Source organism: Carex rostrata, chromosome 13 (genome assembly GCF_964058835.1).
Source record: "Carex rostrata chromosome 13, lpCarRost1.2, whole genome shotgun sequence".
Lineage (NCBI taxonomy): Eukaryota > Viridiplantae > Streptophyta > Magnoliopsida > Poales > Cyperaceae > Carex > Carex rostrata.
Window position 1 is genome coordinate 6,801,101 of NC_135930.1, and position 21,475 is coordinate 6,822,575.

Genomic DNA, 21,475 nt, shown 5'->3' on the forward strand with positions numbered 1-21,475 from the left:
TTTCAATTGTATAAATTTATTCCTTTTCAGGAGCGCACACACTGCAACAGTACCTGAACAAAATTGTAACAAAAGTTAGGGTTTCAAACCAACATACCTATCAGTAGCCATGATCCGAGTATTGAACGATTTTCTCACAAAAAGAGAAAAACATTTTGAAAACCCTAATGTATGATACTAACCTTAATCTGATCAGAAATCTCCTCGTCTAATTGCCTAATCAGAAGAGGGCGACGAGCGGAGAAAAAAAAAGGAATTGGAAAAAACAATGAAAGAGATGAGCAACGCTAGGGTGTAATGTGCTTACCAAGAAAATTTAGTGAGCATAACTCTAAAAATATATCAAATTAGCTTCAAATGACGAATCCAAACTATTGAAATCCATGTACCTCATAAATGATGCATGTACATACAAAATTTAAAAGTTTCAAATTTATTTGTTACAAGGTCAAAGAAATGATGAAAAATGAATATATAAAACAACTTATAAAATAACTTATAAATGTTCATATCACTACTCTGCAGCCGATCAATGGTGGAATTCAGAGATCATCTGTTTTGGCAATGCTCGTACGCACGCTCCTTTTGGCAACAGATCTAGATGGTGGAAAGATTCATGGCACTCAGAGTAGCCACAACAACGATCGAGTACTGGTAGTCGATTAGAATCCAATTCGCATCAAGGAGAGCCAGATGGGATACGTCCTGGTCAGCTGGAATGTGGGCGCTATGGAGAGAGCGAAACAAAAGAGTCTTCAGTCAACAACAAAAGACGATACTCAAACCAATGGAGGAAACGGTCGAGGAAATCAAAGTCTGGACTGAATGCAGCTAATGGAGAATGTAGGTTCCATGAGCGTATAAATTAAATAAAGGGAGGAGGTCAGATTCACTGACCTACTCCCCGAGCTTAGTCTTTTATTTCTTGTATTTTGTTTTTTCGTATCAACAACTTGGGGCCTTGTAAATAAGTTTTTTATCAATGAAAAAAAACGTAAGATGGCAGGTTGCTATTTTTCTCTAAAAAAACTTATAAATGTTCATTTCTTTGACCGTTTAACCTTGTAGCAAATGAATTCTAAACTTTTAAAATTTTACATGTACATACATCACTCATAAAGTACATAGATTTCAAATATTTAGATTTATCGTTTGAAGTTGATCCAATATACTTTACTTTTAGAGTTGTACTTACCAATCCTTTGACACCCTTAGCATTGCTCGCTAGAGATTGATTCAACGTAACTCAGCAGCTCGGCTTATAAAAAAGCGTACAAAAAGTTTAAATTTAGGAGAGAACTTATGTATAGGCCGAATTATGATAATGCATCAACATGGGCCCAAAGCCTCAAAATAAGATAGTGATGGATTGATTTATAGGCCGGTAGCACATATAAAGACAGTCGTAGATATAATTTATATAAACTCAAACTGAGCCCGGATTCTCTGAAGTAACTCAAATTGTAAGTTTAGATCGGACCGTCTGATCAGAATCGAAGTGAAAAGCGTCCTATAATAATTGGACCAAAGCAGATCGCACGGTCCGGATCTAAACTAAAAATTTGAGTTACTATAAATTCGCTCAAGTTTGCTGCAGCAGATTCTTCTCCTCCAACGTACACTAGGAGCGAGAGAGAAAGAGAGCAGATAGAGAGAGCGATGGGGTCTCAAGTAGTGATGGCGTCGAACTGGTGTGGCTGTGGTGTCGTATCGTCTAATTCAAGGAAAATGTCAGCCAATGACTTTAAATTGAGTTCGAGTCCCTTCAAATTCTCAAAACCTTATCCGGTATCTGACACAATTACTTTGCCTTCATTTTTATTTTAAATTATTTTATTTATCAATTTCTGTGGTTATCTGCTTGTTGTTGTCATTGGATATGACGGTTAATTAGTTGTATTTTGTACTTCTCTATTTCCAGTGTTTTTAATTGAATTTTGCCTATATAATTACTCAAGTGTCATGTAATTACTAAAGGAAGCAAGCTCAATTGTTCTTTTTGTGTATTTTTATACAATTAAAGATGGTTCTAATCATTCTCTTACAAATAAGTAGTACCACAATTTCACTGTCTACAAAGTGCTCGATGAAATGCCTCTACTAAAAGCTTCCTTGTGTATAAAGAAAAAAAGAAGTAATACTTTTCTGTTATGATCTACTTTCTTAAGAACTCTGTTGGATTCCTAATTTGAGCAAATCTGTTAATTGTACAAAATAAAAATAAAAATATACTCCTCTGGTAGAATCCTTTTTTGCATTCAACTTTTTTTTTGTTAAGTAGTAGTATTAAACCAACTTCATTATTTTCTTTATTCTTTCCCCCAGAGAAGTGCTAGAAGTGCTTATAGAGTCACAGCTTATTATGGCCTTACCACACCTCCATACGAACTTGTGAGTCCCATACGATTTCCTTTCTTTTCGTTAATTTTAATGTTCATTATGGGGTGTATTTGATGGTTTGACCTTATAGATATGCTATAAGGTAGTTTATATAATATGTCAGATAAACCACCTAGAAATATCATTATTGCCCAAAAAAATACAGGAATTATCAGATATACCCCTAAAAAAAATATGAAAACAAATCCTAGATGCCCCTTCTTTCCCTCTTTCTTAAATGATGCACAAACTGCCCTTGTTATATTCTATTCATCTCCACATATTTTAAGATGAAAGGATGGGTGATTTGGGTATTTTCCAAGGTATTGAGGGTGTACTCCATGAGGCACCAACAACTAGGGATGTCTCGGTATCATATTTTTGTTTATATTATTGACCTGGGCCATGGTGGGTCAAGAGAGCAGGACCCAACCTGACCGATACAATTTTCCTTTTATTATACCATAATGTTTTTAATTAATTGAACACAACATGACAGCCTGTCAAGAAAACTTAACTGAACTTTCAACTAATCAAAACCATTGGGCCAGACCTGGTTATCATCTGTCCAAGTCAAGAAGCCAAGACTCAATCTGACCAAAATATTTTTCATTTTATTATATAAAATTGATTATAATTAAGTAGACCAAATATGGCAGTGTATTAAGCAAACATGCTGAACACGGTCTTGTAAACCATTGTGCCAGGTCAGGTCACTGTCCATCTGAGTAAACATTTTCCATCCTAATTTTCTTTGATGCTTTGCTGGGGCATCTGTTCAGCTATTGGTTAATTGAGTTACTTAAATTATTTATTATTTGTAATATTGGGTTAGGATGCCTTGGAGCCATACATGAGCAAGAGAACAGTGGAGATTCACTGGGGACAAGCCCATAATGAGCATGTTGAGAAACTGAACAAGATTTTAAAAAATAGCACATTTTATGGGCACACATTGGAGGAGATGGTTAAGGCCACATATAATAATGGCAATCCTTTGGTTGAGTTTAATGATGCGTCTTCGGTTCGTTTTTCTCTTCTTCTTCTTGGTTTTTTTTTTTTTTTCCTCTTTTGTGTATTTGCTTATGCCTTAGTCTCTGTGTTTGTTTATGTACCTGTGTAGGGTTAAGTCGACAGATATTTTTTTTTCTTAATTTTGTGCATGTGCTGTTTTTGGTACTTGTGGGTTAGGAGGTACATGTGATTTTGTGTGTGTATGTGTTCTGCTTGTTGTTGTGTGCATTTAGAGAACCTTGAAGAAAATATGACAGGGTACAGAAAAAGATGTGGGAGGCCTGTCAACTCTATGACACATTTTTTTTTTAAAGTTCAAAACTACAGGTTCCTAATAGGAAGTAATATAACTTCTATGACACATTAAGAATACTCTTTGACAAACTTAATTTAACCATATTTATTCTGTTTAAAATTGTAGCTATGGAGCCATGACTTCTTTTGGGAGTCAATGCAACCTAAAGGGGGTAGCATACCACGAGGAGGAGTGTTGAACCAAATTGAGAAGGATTTTGAGTCTTTTACAAATTTCAAGGATGAATTTGCAAATGCAGCCCTCTCCATCTTTGGGTCTGGCTGGGTCTGGCTTTATTGTGAGTCTTATTTATATTCTAGATTAATTTAACTTTAGATCAGTAATTAAGATTTCTGTTAAAGGGGACCAAAAATAATGGTACGGGTTGGTAGCACACCAGATTATCTAGACTTGACCCACAAATTCAATCCGTGACCCATAATTAAAATATTATTTTTTTTCAATTTACCTTATCCTATTCTTGTTTTAGAGTTATAAATGAAGGAAAAAACTGGCCAGAACAATTTTCTGTTACCTTATTGTATTTCATGGTAAGATGTGGTGGCAAATGAAACTCTCTGCTCTTACTATGTAATTTGAGTTGCTTGAAGTTTATGTTTTTTCTTATCTCAGTAAAAAGGAATGAGAAGAAGCTTGTGGTGGCTAAAACTCAAAATGCCGTCTCTCCATTAGTTTGGGGTGATATTGTAAGTCAAAATGAGTAGCTCAGTTTCATGATGTGTTTTATTTGCATATTGTATTTCTTCGAATATTTTACTGAATCTGTCTTTTTTTCCTGATAATCAGCCAATAATTGGCCTGGACATGTGGGAGGTAAGAAAATCTTCTTTCTTTCTTTTGATTAAATTATATAGTGAAGCTACTGTTTGCTTAAGCTCAGAAAGAGAGTTGGTGAGCTTAACTCAAAAAACTATCAGATTGACTTCAAAAGATGAATTCAAACCGTTTAACCTGAACTATATCATTAGTCATGTGTTTACATGCAAAATTTATAAAATTTTGAAATTAATCTAGTGTAAAGTCAAGCGGTAAAAAAAGAAAGGTTATATGTTCTTTTAATGCATTTGTTTTTCATCATTTTTTGACGAGTTTAATATCTAATAATATGAAATTGAAATTTCACAAATTTAACATGTGCATCACTCATGAAATAGATTAGTTTTCATGGTTTAGATTCATCGTTTGAAGCCAATCCAATAGGTTTTGGGAGTTAAAACTCAAAACCACCTTTGTGAGCTAAGCACATACTAGCATTACTTCACTAATGATTTTTTATATGCAACTTTTTGTAAATAGCAAATACTGACACTTTTTTTTATTTTACTGTTTTTCAGCATGCATATTATCTGGACTACAAGGTATTAGAAAATACCGAACCTTTCTCGCTCTGTTTAAATTAGTATATGAAGAAAGAAAATAAGGGCCAAGTCTCACAAGCCCATTTTTCCATCAAATTGTACCTTTTTCAAAATAAATCTTGTTCTTCCTATTGTTAATGTGGCACGTGGGGTTTCTCAGAGAGTGCATGCGATGGCAATTATTATAATATCATGATTTTGTTGAAATTGAGCGTCTGCCAGGACGGTTTATGAAACATAGAACCAAACATGAATTTCATTCCATACTGACATGTAGTATAATCCAAGTCCAATTATGAAATTGTTATATTTTGACCAGGATGATAGATTGGCATATGTTAACAACTTTTTGGACCACCTAGTTTCATGGCATTCTGTCATGGTACGAATGATGCGAGCTGAGGCCTTTGTTAACCTTGGGGAACCTAAAATCCCAGAAGGTTGAAAATTTGCCAGTTAATGCAAGATTTTCTGAACTATTTGAGGTAAGTAAATGCGTTTTCTTTTTGAGCCATAATGAAGTTAGCTCTACATTTGCCAACTTTAGACTGTAGGCAACTAATTGTAGCCTTGACTGGTGTTTTACCGAACGGTACTGTAGATGCTAATAGATGGGAATTTTTTCAGAATCCTAAATTTAGCTTTTTATAACGTCATTTATACAAGTTATCTATGTAAATAGGTCACGTTCTTATTGAAAGGCCAAATGATCTTTTAAATGTTCATCTTTTCCCACTTTGGTTTTTTATACTTCTCGGAGCTTAAATAATTTTTTATTTATATTCGTTTGTTTATTTTTTATTTCAGTTTATTTGGTATATTATAGAAGACTGGAAATTTTGGGAACGCAAGCAGACAAGGCAGTTAGTTCAGGACGCCAGGGGTGAATCTGATGTATTTTTTTTTTTTGTGTGGTCTCTGCTGTTTGTGTGAAAATATAAATTAGGCTTTTTAGAGGGGCAAGAGTAGAAATAAATTGTTATCTCAATTTACTTTTTGGAATCCGTAGCTTTAAACCCAAATTTTGAGTGAACTAATTCTATCATATCTCCGGAATGTGTAACATAAGAGCACGACTGGACGAGGACTAAGAAGTTCAAAACATGAAATGATTAAACTGATTGGAAAATCAAAGAACATAGATATTCAATAAGAAAGTTAAAACTAAAAAAGAATGAGTATATATTATAAAAATAAAGAGGAGGGTTCAAATGCCTCCATTTTTTTTGCCTCCACCATGCCTCCATTTTTTAAAACTTTAATAACTCAAAATTTAAAACTTAAAAGTCAAAATAAAACTATTGGATATGATCTACGTCATTTTATTTATCCACGTGTAAAAAATTATGATATTTCAATTTTATTTTGATTGTCATCAAGAGCTTGTAAAAAATGCATCAATGTGGATGATTTCTAGACGTTGATTTTTGAACTCATTGATTCACATTAAAACAAAATTGAAATGTGATAATTTTTTATGAGCACATAGAGAAAATAACATAGATCACATCTAACGGTTTTATTTTGACTTTTAAGTTTTAAATTTTAAGTTATTAAAGTTTTAAAAAATGGAGGCATGGTGAAGGCACAAAAAATGGAGACATTTGAACCCTCCTCAAAAATAAATTATTAATTTATATACGAGCTCCGTGCAGTTTGCATTGTATATATGTACGTACTTCACTACTTTCTTTGGAATCAACAGAAGTGGAATATGAATTAGATACACAGCATTTTTTTAATTAAAGATACTATTTGTCAATCATATTATTTAGGCCGTATTAAGAGCAACCCAGTATTATAGTATGGGAGTAACAACAACAGTTCTCCTTAATTTGAAATCCACTAGGTAATTCAAAGTTCCTAAAAGCATGGGAGCATGATGCTGAAGCCGTATGAGTTTTGAATCCGGGCCAACAACAAAAAAAAAAACATTAGAATCAACGTATCCGACAGCAAAGAATTTTCCTTTAAAAAAATATAATATATGTCGTTAACTAAATAGTTGCATATAGGTACATTCCAAGTTGGATCACCGTCTCTAAAAGGCTATCATGATACAAGCCGCCGATTACCATCACAGTAAAATCTGACCTCTCACTGGGATCATGATCCAAGATAATCTTGGAAACCAAGTAAATATGTTTGTCAGCATATCTCCTAAAATCAAGATAAGGTAAGACTGGTAGTCATATCTTTTCCGGGTAATGGATTTAGCATACAGATGTTCAAAGTGATGTCTACTGTGAAGAGCCAGCCAAATGAAGAACCACACACCAGTTGTCCGTGCAGCTCGGGTAGGTCAATGTACGAAGTAATGCTTGTCTTTTTCAGAAAGGTTGAAGAAAATACGCTTTTTGGTGGCAATATCTTCACCCAACACCAACCACGGCAGCTGCTGAGCTAGGCGATGATACTTTTCTCTTGCCACCGTGCACCAATTCTGGCATACAATGCCAAATTGATGATAATCAGGTAAGGGTAAGAAGCCGATTAGGTAACCAATCACATCACTTGGAAGCTCCGACCAGTTCGCTGTCGACATTAGGTACAACAACTGAACAACACCTTCAGTTCCGTTGCCTTCCTATGCAAGATAATTAACCAAGCACGTCACTTTTTATCTCCCAGCACATTATTTTCGTTGCTTCCATATTTATTTTTAGCTTGCTTCAGGTTATTTTTATACTATTTTTCTGTTGAATATAAAATAAGCTAGCAATATATACCGACAGAAAAAAAATACCTAATTAATTTTATTCCGAAATAAAAAAAGTCTTTATTGTCAATACTGTATAGATTATAGGGATTAGAATAAATGGGATTTACTTTCTAGATTATAGGCTAGATTATAAGAATTAGAATAAATAAGATTATGTGTCTAAAAAGCCTTTTAATTGGACCCCATTGGGGTGTTGACCATTGAAATAACCCAACTAACACTAACTTCAGTAAGTTGGACTCCATCGATCCTCGCGTTCAATATTATTATATATTAATCAGTTCACTGTAATAAAATTTGATCGGTAATATCATAGCCTCACTCATTTCATTTTGTTAATTTATTTTTAGTTATAACCGAATTAACAAGATTTGCATTCCAATAATCTTAAGAGCATTCTTTAATTTGAATGCTAATAATTTAAATACCAAACAATTATATTTACCTATGAATTTATTGATTTTTTTTTAAAAGCATCTAAAGGCAATTTTCAAAGAATTTGAAGGTCAATTAATGGAACTATAAAATAAACGACAACACATCATTATTTCATTGTAATGACGTACAAGTTTCAGAATTTGACTCCGTCAAACACACAAAATAATTACAAATTAAAGAAAGGGACAAATATTAACAATTCTTAGTATTGAGCAACTTTAGAGAGAACTGCATATTCTTCTAGACTTCTACAGCAATTAGTTAACTCGACTGAGACAATTCTCTCTTTGTTGTTGTGGACTGTTGCAGGTAGGGGTGTAAACGGAGCAGATTCGAAGCGGATAATGCTGATACCAAATCCATATCCACATGTTCATGAGCGGATACGAATAGTAAACGGATGTCAAAATGTAAAATTAAATCCACCTTATACGGATACGGATTTGAAGCGGATAATAAACAAATACGAATTTGAATACGGATACAAAACGAATAAGTCAGATATATAATTTTGTCATATGAACTTTACAATACAAATATGGTTCTACTTTACATACTTTTACATAATAAATAATTTATAGAGTAATTTATTATTTATACGATACAAATACAATCCATATATTGTATATGTAATTAAAAAAATAACTTTCAACTTGAATAACTAATCAAAATTGAATCAATAATGAAAGAGTAAACGACTTATGTTAACTCTCAGCTTTAAATTTATGAGTAAAGCTAGCGTGTGACATGCTCACCAAGAAAGTTTGGTGAGCATAACTCCAAAAGTATATCGGATCGACGTCAAATGTCAAATCCAAACCGTTGAAATCCATGTACTTCATGAGTGATGCATATACATGCAAAATTTTGAAAGTTTCGAGTTTATTTGCTACACGGTCAAGTAGTCAAAGAAATAATAAAAATTGAATATATAAAATAACTTATAATAAAATGTTCATTTCTTTGACCACTTGACCGTGTAGCAAATAAACTCGAAACTTTCAAAATTTTGCATGTATATGCATCACTAATGAATTACATGGATTTCAACGGTTTGGATTTGACATTTGACGTCGATCCGATATACTTTTGGAGTTATGCTCACCAAACTTTCTTGGTGAGCATGTCACACGCTAGCTTTACTCTAAATTTATTGTTTATTCAAAGCCCAAAATTTGGACTAAATTCAGAGCGGATTATCCGGATCCGTTTACACCCCTAGTTGCAAGTCATTGCAATTCTGGTAATGGGAAAGAGATTTCCGGGCAACCAGACAGTGTAGGAATTAACACTGATTCTAGCAACATTTCTCTGTGTTTGAAAATATTGTGTGCGCTCCTACAATTCTTCTCAGGCCGTCATCCAAAAGGCACAAAACAGGACCTTGCCAGCTGGTTGTTTTCTTAGAATAAAGTGGTCATTACCAGCTGCAGGAACACTATGAGTTTGATCCGGTTCAGTTTTTCCATTTTAGAATGAAGGGGTCATTACTAGCTGGTTGTTTCATCGTATCATTACATTTCCTGAGATGGTCTCTCATGAGACTGTCTTCTTTGAGCAACTTTTATAGAGGACTGCACCTCAGGTAGTTCAAGAAGGATTGACATACTACGCATCATCATATATGTTGATAAGATGCTCAACAATATTAATTCTAGGTAGGTCCTCACCATTATATTTGCAAATAATTAGGGAACCCAAGAATGCGCAAATTGTACTGATTCCTTATTTATTGATCTCGAAAGATGCTAAGGATGTGTGGAGATTTATTGATTTCCTCTGATATCTTAGAGCTAGATATAATATTCTTTAATGAACATAATGTTTTGATACTGTGTTAAAGATTACTGGTTCCGAAGATTTATATATGGATCATTCAGGCAAAGTTTTCAATTAATCACACCATTAAGATTTTCTACCTAAACATGAGGAAACATAAATTTTATATGATTAATATGGTTACACATACTAATTGTTAACATCTGACTAAAAATATGATGATACTTTCTAATTGTTGACTTCAGACTAAAAATATGATGATTCTTTCGTAAGGACCTTTTCTTTTAAAGCACAACAGCAAATTAATGAAGCACAAGTAACAAAACAAGCACAACAGCAAGAAATAATATAAAATGTCCAATTATAGTATCATGAGATGAGATGCCTCCTTATGTCTTCTGCGAAGAGGAATAAAAACATATTCATGTACAAATGACATAAAATTGTTTTTTTTTTAGTAAATTGATGGTCAACTGCAGCAGCAAGACAAACAATCAAAGTAAAACTCGCACTTACATCCCGTAAAAACAGAAGTAGCAACCCATAGCAAATAAGCTGAAAATTAATAAAAGACAAGAATAAGCCATTTGCTCATAATGAACTTTCATATGTTTTTTTTTCTTATTTCAATTGTCAATTGGTCGATCAGGAGTAGCTTATGATATGGTCACTGTAGAAGACTTGAATTTTGGGCAGTTAGTTGATCAGGCCTCCCGGGGTTAATTAATTTTATGTAATTTTTTGTATGTGTGATCAGGGGAATGGTTTTGCTGGATGCTCAGTATCACCGGGTGGATTTGGTGGCAGTGAAACGATGTCATCTTTACGGGGAAGGATGTACCGGCCGCTGAGGTGCTGGTTCATAAGGCACTACAGGAGGGATCGTTGTGGTTGAAATGGTGTCAAGAGTTATGTAATTAAGGCGAAGTTGTGGTTTTATTTCCTTGTAATTTTTACAGCCACTGTCAAAACTCTTCAAAAAAAAAAGAAGACTTTCTTTGAGGATTTTTGAATTAGGTTCTTGAGAGGGGCCGGGCTCGAAATAAACTGTTATCTCATTTCGCTTTATTATTTTTATTTTTATTTTTTTTAATAAAGTCTTTTTCTAGTTTAGCTTCGATGCCAAATTTTAGTGTACTAGTATTTACTATTTAGTAAAGATACAATCATATACATGGAATGTGTAATATAGGAGCACGAGCACACATGAGAAAGTTCAAATCATGAAATGATTAATTAAACTAATTGGAAAATCAAAGAACATAGAAGTCCAATAAGAAAGTTAATTCAAACTAAAAAGGAGGAAGTATATATTATAAGAGGAGGGATCAAGTTACAAAAATTTTGAGTTACAACAAGTTATCATAATTATTTTCTACATTTTCAAAGTCTAAATCGTCGATTCAAACCGTTCAATATGATTTTCACAATAAAATGTGCTTCTAGATCAAATTTTATATTTTTTGGAATTTTTTTATTATTTATTAAGATGGATACAAAATTCAATGGTCTGAATTTGACTAGTTTTTGTACCCATCTTAATAAATAGTAAAAAAAAAATTAAAAAATATATAAAATTTGGTCTCCAAGTACGTTTTATTGTAGAGATCACATCTAACGGTTTGGATCAACGATTTGGACTTTGAAAATGTAGAAAATGGTTGTGGTAACGTGTTGTACCTCAAAAATTGTTGTAACTTGATCCCTCCTCATATTATAAATATATCTAGCTAACCAAAGACAATTTAGCCATTAAAGAGTGGGTTGGAGACCCCAAATGTCAGTTCTGTTTACACAATGAATCGATTGACCATCTCTTTATCACTTGTACATTAGTTCAACAAATTTGATTTTAGTTAGAAAAAAAATCAATTTGTAATGCAATCATGGACAACTTGGGATAGTATACTTGCATTTGCTTATTCTCTCGATGTCATAGATAGAACATGATTCTTAATTATCCTTAGTGCAGTTAGTTGGAGTTTGTGGAAACATAGGAATGAGGTTTGTTTCAATGCTTGTGCTATTAAAAGTGCTAGAAATCTGATTTTACTAATTAAATATCTTTGTTCTTATTGGGCAGGAAACATGAGTAAGAAAGTCAAGAATGCTGTTGGAGAGTGGCTATCGGTCATAGAAGATGTCATTCCCTTGAACCAGTACATGCCAATGGAGCTAGTGCCTTTCCATTCGGGTGTAGAGGTCTATGGACAGCAAGGGTTTGCTGCTACCGATGTGTTACTGTAGTGGAAAATGAAGATGCTTCACCAATTTTGTCGTATAGTTATACTTAGCCTTAGCCCAATACTTTGTGACTTAGTTTTAGCAAATTTAGCATATTTTTGGTGCCTTGCTAATAATAAGCTTTGGTGGTTATATTGCATGTTATTAAATTTTTGATTTGTAAGGAGGGATAATGAACTCATTAGGTTGGATAGATAAAAATTGATCTTTGTAATTATTATATTTCAGCAATGAAATGAATAATTTTGCCTTTTTAAAAAATAAATAAATATATCTAGCTGTTTTATGGAAGAAGAAAAATTAGTATAAGAAGAACAAGACTCGCTAATTAATTGTCTCGATCTAAAAAGTAATTCCCTGAAAATCGTCAGCAGCTCCAAGCACATATAGCACCAACTTCTTCTTTCTTAAGACCTTAATTGACAGCGCCTGCCAAGCATATAGCACCAACTTCGCTTAGCCCAAACAGTTCCTAAGATTAACAAGTGTATATAAAACCACGCATAACGCGTGTAAAATTAAATTATTAATGTTCTTTCAACTTCGTGCAGTTTGCAACTTTGCATTGAATAGCTGTAGTTCAGGACCCCGGGTTAATTACTAACTGATGGACATCTGAGATAAGATTAGAGTTAAGATTGGAAAAATAATTAGCATGGAGGGATTACAAACCGGTGAGAGCTTCCTTGGATAATTAAAGGAGTGAAAAGATCGGAATATTTTTTAATGAATCAAATCGCTACACGATTAGCTATAAGAATAACGGAATATAAATGTTCGAAAAAGATTGGTGTAACGTGAACCGTCTGATCAACAAAACCAACAGCTAGCGAATACACATTGTTTCCAGTCCTTCATCGAATGACACGCGGTGCGCAGTCATTGGGACGACTGTGGACCTCATGACGTGTGCGCCGCGAATTGTCTCGGAATATGAGATGCTATGCATGTATCCAATATACCTTCAAAAATCAAAATTCTTACTTTTTGTTTCAACAAGTAATAATACTTTTAAGTTTTAATTAAGGACATGTACAGCATTATGAAACTCGATTTATTATTGTACTTAATTAAAGACCGTACCATTTTAATTTTAGACCAACTAGTCATTTCTGCATTCATAATCAACTATGCTTGATGGTTGACTTATCTAATTTTATGCCAATCAATTGAAATTAATATATGAATTCCATGATAATCCCCACAGAAAAAGAATTCCAACCGTTGGGCACTTTAAGCCAGTTGACTTTTTTTATGAATTCCATGATAATCCCCACAGAAAAAGAATTCCAACCGTTGGGCACTTTAAGCCCGTTGACTTGGAAAGTGTAGTCATTATTAATTACATGTATAAATAGGGAACATTATTATACAAGCGCTCATGATATATGTATTAATTCCAAAATGATACGGGCTCTTGTCATATTTCTACAAAATGATTTCCCACACAAACCCATCATCTCTCATGCCATCATAATCATGTATATGGTGTGGTGTAATTGGCGTTGTAATACTCAACTGGGGCCACAAGGCAAAGAGACAGCCTCAACCGGCAAATAACATGACGTACTATGGGAGTGGCAGTCACAATAATAATAACCCCAGCAAAACAGAGGGAGGAAAAGGAGGTGGTGGAGGAGGGGAGGGGGGGTGCTGCTTTGGGGCTAGCAACAGGAGCTGGCATTGGCCTGGCTGCCGTTGTGGCCACTGATGCTGATGATAACGACAAACACAATGACAGCAAAGTCGGCTGTTGTGGAGGCGGCGCTTCTAGAGGCAGCATTTGTGGAGGTGGCGGTGGCGGATGCGGTGGTGGCGGTTGCGGTGGTGGTGGTTGTGGTAGTTAGACTAATTTTTATTAAGAGGAACATAATTTCTTCCATGGACATGGTACAGTACACCTACATATATATAACACATATATACAGTCATACACATCTGTGTCGTTTCTTTTCCTTCAATTATTACAATAAGATATAAAATATTGGATTGTCATATTTCTTTTCCTTGTTATTTTACAGTAAATAAGTTTGTTGATTTCTGTGAAATAGTGTTCTGCCTTTTGATTATTTAAATGTGCGATATGTGTTTCTTTGGGTAATCAAATTAAATAAAGGGGCAGTATATGTAATGTTTCAAACTATAAATATACAAGTATAACTACTTTTGACATAACATATGTCTAGTCCCTTCAGCATGTAATCTGAGCGAAAGCTTCAATTTTACTACTTCACCTGATTAATTAGTACCGATATGTAGGATAATTAATTTATATAAAGGTTACAAATAAGCGGGTGTCGGGCAAGAAGCCTTTCTTTGTTAAGCTAGGATTTAGGCAGCTGAGATCCCCTGCCACGCTGTCTGCTGAGAGATTAGATCAAGATCTCAGATTAAAACTCATCATTGATCAAGATGAAGGGTCAAGATTAATTTAGAAATTAAAGGCAGAAGAGTAGGTGGTACAACTGTACTAATAAATACCATTAATTGTTATAGTACCAACGATACAAAATCTAGCCGTTAAGACTTTGTAATATAAATAGAACTAAAACCTTGTAAAGAAATATCAATATGCATCAATACAGAAATGCATTTTTACCATAAACCGATCTTTCTCTTTTTTTCTATTTTACTCTAAAATTTAACATGGTATCAGAGTGATATTAAAATCCTGACTCCATTCTGCAATCAACAAAACGGCAACACCAACAAAAAAAACCCACAAAAAGTTCAGATCTGAACAGAAAACCACAAAAGAAAAAAGGGGAAAAGAGAAATGGTTTGGCGCATTAGCCAAAACAAAACTTGCTCTAACCCGAGCTGAAGATGAAGAAGGCTTTCAGCCATAAAATCAAAGAAATCAAGAAAAGAAAGAAAGGCTGACCTCAAGACTTCAAATCTCAGCCTCACCTCTAGATGGGAGAAGCTAGAGAAGAAAGATGAAATGCAAATGAGGAGGAGAAAATTCAAGCCCGCAACACAACACCAATCTTGTACAAAAGGCAAGAAAAGGGGTCAACCCTCAATCAAGGTAAAACGAAAAAGAAAAAAAAAAGACAGATAAGTAATATTTTTCTTTTCTGTTATAATCAACAAAATCAATCAAATACCATAAAAAAGTAACCAGCCAAGTACCACCCAAACTAGCAAAGCTAGTCGGTACTTGAGAAACACAGCCAAGTACCATCCAAACTAGTAAATCTAGTTGATACTTGAGAAAAACAGCCAAGTACCACCCAAATTAGCAAAGCTAGTCGGTACTTGAGAAACCTAAGAACCGTAGGCCATACAAATAAGCAAAATACTAATTGGCACTAGGAGGGGGAGAGAAGAGACCCAAGTGGTGTGACACCCATAAACAAGCTAAACACACACAAGACAGCTACTGGGTTACAACCCTCAAACCTAGCCCCCGAGGAACAAGAGAGATAGATCTCTCTCAATTTTTGAGCTTAAAAAAAGAAAATGAGAAAAAAAGGGGCAAAATTGTATACCATATCTAAGAAAAACAAAAAAAAAGGAATAAATTTTAGGGGATAATGGAGATCTCCACTTTAGGAGGAGAAAGTGAAAATAAAAAAGAAGAAAGAAGTTGAGTGCTGATTGCTTGAGTTCTAAGTGCTAGAGAAAAGACTAATTCAGAAATGCCAACTGAGGCTGAGAATTTAGTTCATCACAGGAGAAAAGGCAAGGCTTACAGGCAAATAACCGAAATCAGTGCCCATTCCTCTGTTCTTCACGAACCCTCAGCGCAACCACCAAAACCCTAATTTCCAGGGATGAAGCAATGAAGGGAGCTTCCGGCACCTTTTGTTGCGACAATTGCTAAAAGGAGGGACATGGACTAGGTGTCGGTTCCTCCATTCACACCTCTGGCCAAAGGGGATGAGTCTCGGCAGGAGGAGTGATTGGAATAAGGGGGAAAGACTAGGCCACGTTTTTCACAACACAAAAGAGAGACGGTCTTGGATTGTCAATAAATCCTCGATCCTAACCCTAGAATCCGCCCCCTCTCCTTGAATCGAACACAATGCTGATTTATGCTCAGAGTTGGGTACAGAAAACCAAACCCCGGTGACAACAATGCGTCGCCGTGACTAAAAAAGGATCACAGAGAGCGCAAGATCATTGCCGCCATTGACACGGCAATCTGCTAGGAGGATGGCAAAGAGCGAAAGAGGTACACAAGGGTTAGAGTTGTGCTCAGAGTTGGGTACGGAAAACCAAACCCCGGCGACAACAGTGCGTCGCTATGACCAAAAAAGGGCCGCGGAGAGTGCAAGATCGTTATCGCCATCAACAAAAATGGGGGATCTGATTAGTAACAAGTGCTCTTCAGAGATGGACACATCTAATGCACAGAATAAAGCACGAGGCACACTAATTGCCAGTAAGACTCGTAAGAGAAAGATGAAGTGTAACATAGTGAAATTTTAAATTTTTGAAATTTCTAAATTGAATTAAAAATCTGAATTGTCAAATTGAAATTGGTATAAATAAATATAAATGTGTATATATATGAAGAGGAAAATGTAATATATTTGATTTCACCCATTTGTTGAATATTGAAAGATTGGAGGGGTTTATGTGCAATTGTTCCATTAAATGACAAAGGGAGCCCAACCTTTTCTTCTCCTCCTTCTTCCTTCTCATTTCACGTCCCCTCCCTTCCTTTCTTTCTTTGAGCCGCCCCCCAACAGAAGAGAACGAGAGAGATAGAGAGTGAGAGAGAGAGAGTTCCATTTCCCGCGAAATTGCTCGAAAATTGAGAAAATCGAAGAGGAGCCCAAATCTCGCGTTTCTATCTACTTTATTTGGTAATCCCTCTTCTTCTTCTCTCTATATTTGCTCCCCTTGATTTCTAGGGTTTCGGTGAAACTCGAAAGAATTGAACCAAACTTGAGTAATTCATGTCTTTGTTGTTTCTTGAGTGTTAAATTGTTGATTTTCCGTTTCAATTGCAACAAAAACCCGACTTGCGGATTCTTCCCAAAATTGATTAGAGTTGGAAAGATTTGATGATTAAATTTATATCTCTTAGCACCGGTATCGTTCCGTACCAGTGTCTATACTAATTTATGGTATATTTCAAGGTTTAAGGGTTGATAAATAAACTTGATTGTTATGAAATTCGGGACTGCACAGTGGGCAGATTTTAGGGCTGAGTAATGAGTTAAATTAAAAGGGAAATTCAAAATCATTTTGGACAAATGAAGAGTCTATTTGATGCGTCTTGGAATCTAGTTTCTAATGGTTCCAGTTTCAAGTCGTTTGGAGTTTCCTATAACAAGGTTCTAGTAGCTTTTGTAACCAATGGTCAGAAATTGGGGCTGCTGTCCCAAAATTCTGTTTTTCATTTAATTTGGGTACGAATTTTTAAGGGTTTAAATTAAGGAAAGTGTAAAGACAATAATATTACTCAAGTAATCATATTAATCGTCGAACAAAAACTAAGTTAAGTATGTATATTGGTATAGGTGTAGGCTCGGTTGAGCAAGATCTTGCAGGACCGTTCGAGACGTCCGAACCATAGGAGCGCGATACGCTTTTCATAATCAGGTGCGGGGGTTCACGGGATCTGTTTTGAATTCTATTACTTAGAATTAAATAACGGTACTTGTATATATATATATATATATATATATGTGCTTATATATATATATATACACCTGTTGAATTGCAAACTGACTTATTGTGCATGACCTCATGTTGGATCTCTATTTGTTAGCATCATTTGCCGCATTGCATAAGTAAATGGAAATAGTACAATTGAATTGATATGTTTGTATTGATCTGGCATGTTGGTATGGTTTTATCGCTTGTTGTTCTATCGTTTGATAGCTGAATGGAACCACAGTATTGGATTGGATTGAATGGAACTATATTTGTTATGTGTGGATGAGGAATCATATTGGAAGGGTACAAAGTCTAGCTCGCGACTAAACTTTGTTTTCAGGACCCATATGCGCATACGGTGAATGACCCTTATTGTGTACTATATTTGTTATGGAAGAGCACTATATTTGTTATTGGAGAGCACTATATTTGTGATTGTAGGAATATCGAGACTGTGGATAGTTGATTGTTATTGGTCTCTCTTTTAGAAAGAGTGACACTCCGTTGCATGATCATGAGAGATGCAACCCTCATTGGAATTTGTTAAACTTGATGTGAATGTTTGAATATAAACCGGAATATAGAAATGTTAAGCCAAACGAGATGGATAGTTGATATCCATTACTTATAACCGGACTTGATAATTTCATTGGTTATGCCAAACAATCATATGAATTCTTCGATTTTATTTGAAGGAAATATGTGTTGGATTTCATTTGTTCCTATTATTATTGCATATGCATTTATCTTTTAATGAATTACCGAATTGACACTCATTTGCGGTTTATTTAGTTCCGGTAATGGATTTCTTACAAATCCAGTAGCCCTGACTAAATTTCGCACTAAGAAAACGGATGACAAGTTTTCTCACCCCCCCATCCCCCTTGGGGAATTTTATTTTATTGCATGTGTTTCAGGTAGGCGCGAATAGAAGGGATTCGAGTGCTCGGCAATTGAGGTGTAAGCCAATTAAAGATAGGGTATGCCATCTCAATGTGTCCCTTTTGGTGTCCGATTAACTATTGTATGGTGTTTTTGTTGTATGACCCTTTTCTCGGACCATTTCGTATGATTGTAACCCTAATTATAATTTAAATGTATAATTTGTGTTAATGTTGATTTTATGCTTTAAATGTCTTTATAACGGTATTGGAAATGGGGTGATATTTGTTGCTTTGTAAGCCTTATGAAATATTGTTAAATGTTATTGTAATAATATGTAGGATGTGTATGTAGGAGGTGTAAATATTATTGTTCATATAATGGTTTATTTTGAGATTATGGTATTATAAACATATTGCACTATTTGTATTTAAATGGTAAATTTTGGCGAAATGAAAGTCTTGTTTGGAAATTATATATCGTACTTGCCTTGTGAGTATATAGGCGACTATATATTCACGGCGAAAACTGCACGACCCCATGTTTCGGGGTGTGACATGAAGCTGGATAGTAAAAGCTTAAAAAATGGCACTCTTGAGCAAACTGTAGAAAGACTAACCAACTCAATGAGCTAACCGAGAAATATCAGCATGATAAGAAGTGATGGGCCGAGACACTTTCTGATTTAGAAAGAAAAATCAAGATTATGAAAGAAGAACAGGCTAAGCTTTCGATTGAGGTTGTGCAGGCATTAGTTGCACAAGGTGAAGAACTCAAGAGCAAGTATAGTAAGGAGATGGCAAGGAGCAGAAGACTATTTAATGAACTTCAAGAGTCGAAGGGGAATATCAGGGTTTTCTGTCGCTGTCGTCCTTTGAACAAGGATGAAATGTCATCTGGATGCAAAGCAATAGTCAATTTTGACACTCCTAGAGACGGTGAAATTGGCATCCTGACAGGTGGTGCCACCAAGAAGACATTCAAGTTTGACTGCATTTTCACTCCAAAAGATGACCAAGCTGATGTGTATGCCGATGCCTCTTCACTGGTGACGTCAGTATTGTATAGTTACAACGTGTGCATATTGCATATGGACAAACCGGTATGGGAAATACCTTCACTATGGAGGGCATTGAGAAGGAACGAGGTGTGAACTATCGCACACTTGAGGAGTTGTTCAAAATTGCTAAGGAGAGAAAAGAAACATATTCTTATGATATATTTGTCAGTGTCCTTGAGGTTTACAATGAGCAGATTTGGGATATGCTCAACTCCGACCAGTCATCAAAGAAACTTGAGATAAGGCAAGCAGGAGGAGAAGGGCTGCATCACATCCCGGGAGTAATTGAGGCAAAGGTTGAGAGCACAGAGGAGGTGTGGGATATGTTGCAAGCAGGAAGCAATGCAAGGGCTATTGGTTCAAATAATGTTAATGAGCTCAGCAGTCGCTCTCACTGCATGCTTTGTATAATGGTGAAGGCAAATGATTTAATGAATGGAGAGTGCACAAAAAGCAAGCTGTGGCTGGTGGACCTAGTCGGGAGTGAGAGGCAGGCCAAGACTGATGCGCAAGGAGAAAGGCTAAAAGAGGCTCAGAACATCAACCGATCACTCCTCCTGAAGAGGGAAAGATCTCTCTCCAACGAGAGGAGGTGATCTCAGAGAGAGAGAGAAAAAACTTCAGCGAAAATTAGAAGAGAGGAGAAGTGGGGATTTAGCGACCCTCTCTCTATGTGAAGAATTATAATAACCTGGATCCACTCCCTCCATTTCCCAAAAAAATGGATGTCTCCATTTTAGGGGGAGAAAAAAAAAACAATCCTTATGAAGGGGGTCATTACAACTCATTGAAGGAAGGCTCGGATCAGATGAGGCAGTTACTCCAGCTGCTAATTGTGCTGCTCCGTCAAACAACTTCAAAAATATACGGAATGAAGAAATAGGAAGAATCTAATAGATTGGAGCTAAAACTCTTTGAGGAAAATACTAGCAAGTTTAGATTGATCGTCATCTACAACCCGAGCTTGAGGGCGAGTGTTTAAAATAATGAAGAAAGCAATGACCAATTTGCTAATATCTTTACCAAAATATTGAACCTGAGTCCATTCAAAAACATCACAAGCAAACTAGGATTGATCGATATCTACAATCCTAGCTTGAGGGGAAGTGTTGAGAGATAAGATCAAGATCTCAGATTTATACACATCATTGATCAAAATGAAGGGCCAAGATTAATTTAGAAATTAAAGGCAGAAGAGTAGGTGGTACAACTGTACTAATAAATACCATTAATTTTAATAGTACCAATGATACAAGATGAAGGGCCAAGATTATTCTAACTTAATTGTGTGCGTACGGTAGTACGTAACTTCCACCGTGTCGATCTGCTCTTAACATTGAAATGACATAATATTATGTGGGGCTGCATTCATTGAACCGTACAAAAAGTTTGTACTTGTTAGGCTAGCGTATTTGAAAAGGAAGAGCTTTGACAAGTCACCACCTGAAGCTGCATGTATGCCAATAAAAATCATATTATTTCAAGAGGAGAGTTCAAATGCCTCTATTTTTGGTGTCTTCATTATGTCTCTATTTTTAAAAATTTTAATAACTTAAAATTTAAAATTTAAAAGTCAAAATAAAACCGTTGGATATGATCTACATCATTTTATCTATGCACATGTAAAATATTACGATATTTCAACTTTGTTTTGGTTGTCATCAATA

The 21,475-nt window shown here is 35.2% G+C and overlaps 2 protein-coding genes and 1 long non-coding RNA gene across 4 annotated transcripts; all 3 read left to right on the top strand.

Moving 5' to 3' along the window:
• The first annotated feature begins 1,521 nt into the window (after window positions 1-1,521).
• On the top strand, window positions 1,522-6,242 carry FSD3 (Fe superoxide dismutase 3). Of its 2 annotated transcripts, none has more exons than XM_078314179.1 (9): window positions 1,522-1,788; window positions 2,326-2,391; window positions 3,215-3,403; window positions 3,815-3,986; window positions 4,322-4,395; window positions 4,496-4,522; window positions 5,044-5,067; window positions 5,387-5,552; window positions 5,875-6,242. In XM_078314179.1, exons 1-8 carry the CDS (start codon window positions 1,660-1,662, stop codon window positions 5,510-5,512), a joined length of 807 nt encoding a protein of 268 aa, XP_078170305.1. In that variant the 5' UTR covers window positions 1,522-1,659; the 3' UTR covers window positions 5,513-5,552; window positions 5,875-6,242. The 2 variants fall into 2 exon arrangements, with proteins under 2 accessions (XP_078170305.1, XP_078170304.1); XM_078314178.1 differs by having other exon boundaries at window positions 1,596-1,788; window positions 5,387-5,556; window positions 5,875-6,114.
• Window positions 6,243-16,950: 10,708 nt separating this feature from the next.
• On the top strand, window positions 16,951-19,103 carry LOC144564010 (uncharacterized). Its single transcript, XR_013514529.1, has 3 exons — window positions 16,951-17,067; window positions 17,728-17,809; window positions 18,784-19,103. It is a non-coding gene; the product is annotated as an uncharacterized LOC144564010 (long non-coding RNA).
• Window positions 19,104-19,316: 213 nt separating this feature from the next.
• Window positions 19,317-20,404, top strand: LOC144563893 (kinesin-like protein KIN-14E). The gene is given in 2 exon segments (XM_078313360.1): window positions 19,317-19,830; window positions 19,833-20,404. Coding segments are annotated over 2 exon segments (948 nt in total). The 5' UTR covers window positions 19,317-19,454.
• The last annotated feature ends 1,071 nt before the right edge of the window (window positions 20,405-21,475 follow it).